This window comes from Pelobates fuscus, chromosome 2, assembly GCF_036172605.1.
Source record: "Pelobates fuscus isolate aPelFus1 chromosome 2, aPelFus1.pri, whole genome shotgun sequence".
Lineage (NCBI taxonomy): Eukaryota > Metazoa > Chordata > Amphibia > Anura > Pelobatidae > Pelobates > Pelobates fuscus.
The window spans coordinates 374275323-374282822 of record NC_086318.1 but is presented as its reverse complement, the minus strand read 5'-3'; the positions used below and the strand labels follow the sequence as shown (position 1 = coordinate 374282822).

Below are 7500 nucleotides of genomic sequence, written 5' to 3'. Positions count from 1 at the left end.
TGTTTAAAGTGAATTCTGTATATACTAAATGCAAAGAGTGTGTGTGTGTATATAATGCAGTGTTTGTGTAGTGTGCATTATATAAACACACTACACAAACACTCACTGAATTATATAAACACACTACACAAACACTGTGTATATAATGCAGTGTGTTTGTGTAGTGTGCATTATATCATGCAGTGTGTTTGGATAGTGTGTATATATAATGCAGTGTGTTTGCACACACACTATACAAACACACACTGCATTATATACACACACTATACAAACACACACACTGCATTATATACACACACTATACAAACACACACTGCATTATATACACACACTATACAAACACACACTGCATTATATACACACTATACAAACACACTATACAAAAACACACTGCATTATATACACACACTATACAAAAACACACTGCATTATATACACACACACACTATACAAAAACACACTGCATTATATACACACACTATACAAACACACACTGCATTATATACACACTATACAAACACACTATACAAAAACACACTGCATTATATACACACACTATACAAAAACACACTGCATTATATACACACACACTATACAAAAACACACTGCATTATATACACACACTATACAAAAACACACTGCATTATATACACACACACTATACAAAAACACACTGCATTATATACACACACACTATACAAAAACACACACACTATACAAAAACACACTGCATTATATACACACACTATACAAACACACACTGCATTATATATATACACACACTGCATTATATATATGTATACACACACACTATACAAACACACACTGCATTATATATATATACACACACACTATACAAACACACACTGCATTATATATATACACACACACTATACAAAAACACACTGCATTATATAAACACTGCATTATATACACAGTGTGTTTGTGTAGTGTATGTGTATAATAATGGAGTGTGTGTGTGTGGGTCATTTTTTATTAAATGTTTTTTTTTTATATATATATTAAATTATTTTTTTTATATTTAATCATTATTATTTATTTTTTGTTGTCCCCTCTCCCTGCTTGTTACCTGGCCAGGGAGGGGGGATATAGCAATCCCTGGTGGTCCAGTGGCATTGGCTGAGCTGTGGGGGGAGGCGGGCAGCAAGAGTTTACTCACCTCCCTGCAGCTCCCCAGTGTAAGTCTCGCGGCCAGCGTGCCGCGGGTCTCGCGAGATTTACACTGGGGAGCTGGAGGAGCTGCAGGGAGGTGAGTAAACGCTTGCTCCCCGCCCCCAGGGCCGCCGGGCTTGTAATGAGGTATTATCGGCAATATCGGTATCTCTATTGGCCGATACCGATATTGCTGAAAATACCGAATATCGGCCGATTATATCGGTAAAATCGATAATCGGTCGATCCCTAGTGTGTATATGTATGTGTGTATATGTATGTGTGTGTATATGTATATATTATGTATGTGTGGCATTAGGAGGGGGTCCTTAACAAAGTTTGATGTGTAGGTCACTTCTAAACATTTTTTTTTTTTTTTAAAGGTTTGTTCTAACTGATGCAAGAAGTTAGTTGGTTACAATGTGGACATGGTTCTTGCAGGCCTATATGTGAGAATTGCTATGAAACATCATGTAGGCCAATAACACTACTTACTGGTAGACTTTTTAATATGTATAATTTTATATTTTTATATATCTAATTTTAAAAGTAAGTGTTGCTGTTCAGATTATACATAGGATTGGCCTTTACAATAATTGTAAATTTATAGTGGTATAGAATTCAGTTATTTGAAATACACATCTAGGAAAACTGCAGCAAAGAAACTGTATATGTAAGTGACAAAGATCAGCATGTTTATCTGACATTTTATTGCGTTATTTTTAACCTACTATTTAGAGCTTTAATGTTGGACGTATTAGAGCCCTGCAAACCTTTAAATTCAAATTGAATTCACAATTATCTGTGCACATCATCAGTGGCATCTGTCATGATGATAAAAAACCTCTGAAACCACTTTATGCTTGCCATCCCTGGTGCTTCTTGCTGGATCCCAGATGTTACCATTTTTCCTGATTAGAGGTTTTTATTCATGGCTGGATCTAACCAATCAGGGTAGTCCTTCCAAATAATCATAGATTAAATGTTAGAGTTAAGGGGCCATTCCAGACAGGTTATTGTCAACTGAGTTTGAGTTCTTGTATGGGTGTTTAGTAGTAATGGTACGGTACTAATGCAAGCTCCTAGCATAGGAGGCCTTTTTTTTAATGAATGCTTTGATATTTATTTTTTAAATCTGTGCTCAAACATTCTATCCAATATTTTAAATTTGCAGGATGCAATATCAGAGCAAATCTGGAACTTTGTGTCGTAAACTTTCACTGCTGGAGCCCTATGTTGTCCGACTTGGAATTCCAGTATTGTTCTATAAAGTAAACTTAACGTACAGTTCTTTTTACAAAGCTTTCAATTTTCTACATGTATCTATCTGCAAGGCATAAACAATTTTATTTATTCAGCATGAAATTTAGTTGAATGTCCATTTGGGTAAAGGAGAAGTTTAAAATATATATTTTCCTTGTTAGTGAACTTTGTTTAGAAACTTTAATGTGCCTTTTAATAAAGCTTTACCGATTTATTTATTTATTTATTTTTTTTAATTTATTTATTTATTTATTTATTTATTTATTTTTTTCTCCCTTCTTCTTCTTCAGGTTCCCTGCTTTTAGAATCCAAGATAAATCCGAACACGGCGTATCAGAAGCAGCAGGTATGTATCAGCAATTTTTAAATAGGAATGCTAGGTTTGTCTTAATCGAGTCGTGAATAGACCACATGATAAATATAACCCGCAACTGGGTGGCATCACAGGCTAAAGTAGTTTAAGCTAACTTAATTATTACTTTTATTTTATACCTATAACCACAATCTATTCTTTGCTGCCCAATCCTGGCAAAATATTGCTTTAAAATTTTGCATAATTCTCTTCCCTTGCGCTGAAAGAATTACGGTCATGTTAATTCTCCGTTAAAATTACCAAGTGTACAAATATTTTAACCACATGCTTTAAAAAGGTAAAAGGTTAAATGAACACTCCAACCAGTATGTCGTTATTATGCATGGAGAACCTGGTGCCCCCTGTTTGTTAATGGTTTTACATCTGGGTACTGGTCCCTACCTACTGTTGACCTCTTGTAGAAGTGGAAGCTCCTGAATGGAACCTCCATTAGCTCTCATTAACAAAGCCCTGCACTGTCAGACTTGACTCAGATCTGCACGTTTCTGGCTGCAGTGGAGGGAGGAACTAGTGTCTTGCAGACCCCTGGTAAGTAGTCAAGCTGTTTTAACAGTTTGACATACTTGGATTAGCCAAGCTACTCAAAGGACCACAGCCACTGTAGCATGCTCTAATAATTATGGTGCTTTGTGTGTTGCTTTAAATTGTTTTGTTCACATTTACTTTATTAAGTCATTTTGAGTAAGTCAGTGAGAAAAAAAAAAGTGCTGTCCATCATAATAAAAAGTATATATCTGGTTGCTGCAAAAGCACCCCCACTCCATTTGATGCGCACCTTATCTGTTACTTGTTGTTGGGGCATGCAGTTGCAACAGCTTACATCTGATGATAAAAAATGTAATTTTGTTCTATTAAATTACAACATGAATTATAAAAATGCATGTGTTTCATACCTTTATACAGCTACATATTTACGATCTTTTGATTTTTGTAACAATTTTAACTAGTTCACTTAGCAGTATAAGTAAAACAAGTTTTCTCTTAACATACCATGTTTATAAATTTATCGCTCAGCAAAAACATAACCCCATTTTCCACATTAGCTTGAGCAGCAATGTGTGGAAATGATTGGCAGGACCACAGGTAAGTTGTCAAACTCTTTTTAAACAGTTTGGCTTTTTGCTCTTTGGCACTCATGGCACCATAGTTACTATAGCATGCTCTAGTGGTTATGGTTCTTGGTGTGTTTCTTTAATGTGGCATAAAAATGTTTTGTTTTTAAATGTTGTTGTGTCTTTAAATGGGAATATCATTAAAGTAAATTGAGAGCAGGAATAGCAGGTTTGTTTTTTTTGAAAGATTTTTTTTTGCCTACCCATAGAACTATGATGACGAGTATGTTTGTGTATTCATGAATTAAGTCAGACATTATTATATTTATTTTTATATTCAGGATACCTTGATTGTTTGGTCTGAGGCAGAAAACTACGACTTGGCTCTTAGTTTTCAGGAAAAGGCTGGTTGCGATGAAATCTGGGAAAAAATTTGCCAGGTAAAGTATTTTACAGATTTAACTTTTATACATTTTTAATGGCCATTTTAAATAAATCATGAACTTTTACTATCACCTTTATTACTTTGAAAGGGTATGCTAAATAAATGAAGTAAAGCTGCTCTTTTTTTGTTTTCTATTGTAATAAATAAAGTTATCATCTACATAATGTTGTATGATACCCCCTACTGCACATAATAAAATATTGTCCCATGCAAATGTACTAATACAGGAATAGCACACCTTTGCTACTATCTGGCCCCTTGCTGAGCAAAACAAGAGATTTCCATCTCCTGAGAAGCATTACTTTACAGTTTTAAAGCCTGTTAAATATTCTTTGTGTGTTAATTCAGAGTGAGAAAAGTTGCCCTTTTCACTTGTTTATTTCCTGTGGGCTTGCTGGGTCAACCCGCATAAATAATTGGAACCAATGTTGCAATTTCCATCCAAAAGTGCTTGGGAATGTGTAAATAATAGAGTATTTAAACAGTTTACTAGTTTACTGTACACATGTTAAGTATTTTTGATAAGATATACAAAAAAGTGTATAAAAATAGGAATTGATCACTATAAGCAAAACTATGGAATCAAAATATAGGGCTTGGCAAATTTAATTTATTTCAAAGAACTACTTAAATTCTACAGTGATTCTAAGGGATGATTAAGTAACATAGAAAATATAGTTTATGATCAACAAAATGCATATTTGTTTGCTTTAAAGGACCATGGTTATTCCAATCACTTTTACAATCAGAAATGTAACATGGTATTCTGTAATGAAAAGGCCTGTCCATTGTGTTAAAATGTTCACACTTTACTTTTGCTTCACGTGATCCGAAGGGGAGGGGGAGGGTGGGGGGAGAGAGACGTGAATCAAAGTGATTTTTCCATTTTGCTTTAAAGGAGCAAAGCACTCTTGAAAACTTTCATTTTCTGGTTAACTACTTTGACTTAAAATAAATACATTGTTCAGGGATCAACTATTAGCAGAATATTCTTGGTGGTGGGCCCCAGTGTATCCCTGTACAATTTACAGCCTGAGCAGTGCTGAACACTGATAGATTTAACAAACAAAAAGGTATAATTTGTGGCGCTAAAAAACAGCTGCTAGAACACACTAGTGGGATTTAATCACCACAGTCCCACAATCAACATAACACAAAAATACAGAAAAGTGTGCAGCGCTCGTGATGGATACACGTGATAATATATTGGTGGTATATCCCAAAGTTATATGTATAAAATAAGGATAAATACCTTATTATAATAGATCTGTGTCAATTAAGCTCCTATACATAATAAACAAAACAGAGCATAGTATAATACTGTAATGTGAGATGAGTTAAATATAGCAGTCTTAATGGTTCCACTCACATGGGTTGGAGCCTGTTAAAATAAACTGGCTCAGGTATAAGCGCTTTAAGAAGGAATTTCCACTGGAGTCCACAAGGCTGGAGCTTGAGCTTCCAAATGCAAGGAAAATAGAGCAGGCAAAACACCAATTTTAGAAATATATCAGATGAATTATTTATTAAAAAGCATTTAAAATCTTACATTCCAAATAGGGTAATGTCAGCATCAAAGCACAACGCGTTTCGACGTCACAATACGTCTTCCTCAGGTGCAATATTGTATACAGACTCCACATACATTTAAATAGGCTATTTTACCCGGGAAACAGGTACAAGGAACCCGCCCCCTACGCCCAACAACCAATCACATAAGTCTCTTCACTCTAGTTCCGGACTCTGGCGTTGGTGTCATCACTTCCGCGTTCTTGCGTTCCACCGTGGTTACTTCCGGGTTCGCATGCGTTCCACTCACGGAATTCATGCGTTCCACTCACGGAATTCATGCGTTCCAGCGGTTATCAAGTCCGTTTTAGCTTGCAATCATCAGAGTTAGTAGTCTAGCATACACAGGATGGAATAAACTTGAGGCAAGGGAAGAAGAAAGGAGGGGAGAAGTGTACAAAGGATCATCAATGTGAATTACCCTCAATAAGGGAACTACTTATGTACTCTATCATCATAATTTAATTATAAATAATAAAACATTATTGAGAACAGTATTAAATATAATTGTACATTTCAAAATCAATATTCAGGCCATTGGGAGAGAGGGTTTCCAATTCGAAGATCCACCTCATCTCAGTTTTATTTAGGATCTTTATATGGTCACCCCCTCTCCATGGCTTAAAAACCCTCTGTATTCCCATAAAGTTCAAATTATTAATATCACCATTGTGAGTTGAATTAATATGTGCCGATACAGAGTGGTTAAGAACTCCTTTTTCAATGTTCCTGAGATGTTCACAAATTCTGACTTTCAAAGGTCTGGTCGTACGGCCCACATATTGTAGTCCGCACGTACATGACAATAAATAAATCACATTCTTAGTAGTGCATGTGATACATTCTTTTACTGCATATTCCTTTTTTGTTTTGTTGGAATAAAATTTATCTGTTTTTCTGTTTATAATTTTGCTACTATTGCATGCTTTACAGTTTCCACAATTGTAGAATCCTTTTAAGTCTTTACCCAGTACATCTTTGTTTTTTTTGGGAGTTATTAGGTATAAAACTGCTAGTTAAAATATTTTTAAAATTACTGGCTCCTCTATACACTATCCTTGGTTTCTCTCCCACAAAAGTGAGGATATCTTCATTTTGTCTCAGGATATGCCAGTGTTTTTTAAGAATTTTATGAAACCTATAACTTTGAGAGTTAAAATCACATATAAAAGAGACTTGCTTCTCCTGTGCACTATTCTCCTTTCGTTTATATTTTAAATTTAGATTTAAGCATCACTGTGTCTCCACTTGTGCAGTTTAACTGAGCTGTGGAATTTACACCGCTTGGACCAAAACTCTAGGGCTTTCCTATGGGTATTTGAAGCCCACTCTTTCCTGGGCGGTTAACAACATTTTTAGAGATTAAGGGGTTAATAGCAAGATGTTTAGGAATAATTCAATAAGTGAGTGTTCTTACTAATATCCAGAGACCTTTGTCACCTCAGCTGCATTGATAGTGTAGATTTAAATTGACACTGCATGATTCTTTGTCACAATTCATGAAAGTTTCATTTTCAATCTGAATTGCCCCTCTTATCAATTTGAAAGCCAAGTAGGCTTCCAAAGAAACATACTATTGGGTTATTACATTTTATTGGTATGTTCATGCTCATGTGCCAAAGTTG

General features: G+C 35.1%; 1 protein-coding gene across 4 annotated transcripts in view; it reads left to right on the top strand.

Moving 5' to 3' along the window:
- PPP4R3B (protein phosphatase 4 regulatory subunit 3B) overlaps positions 1-7500 on the top strand; it is a 40136-nt gene that overhangs the window by 12872 nt on the left and 19764 nt on the right. For all 4 annotated transcript variants that reach the window (XM_063443728.1, XM_063443731.1, XM_063443730.1 and 1 more), the window contains exons 2-3: positions 2727-2782; positions 4203-4301. In XM_063443728.1, the coding sequence (XP_063299798.1) occupies positions 2727-2782; positions 4203-4301 (155 nt within the window). The remainder of the gene's footprint in view (positions 1-2726; positions 2783-4202; positions 4302-7500) is intronic.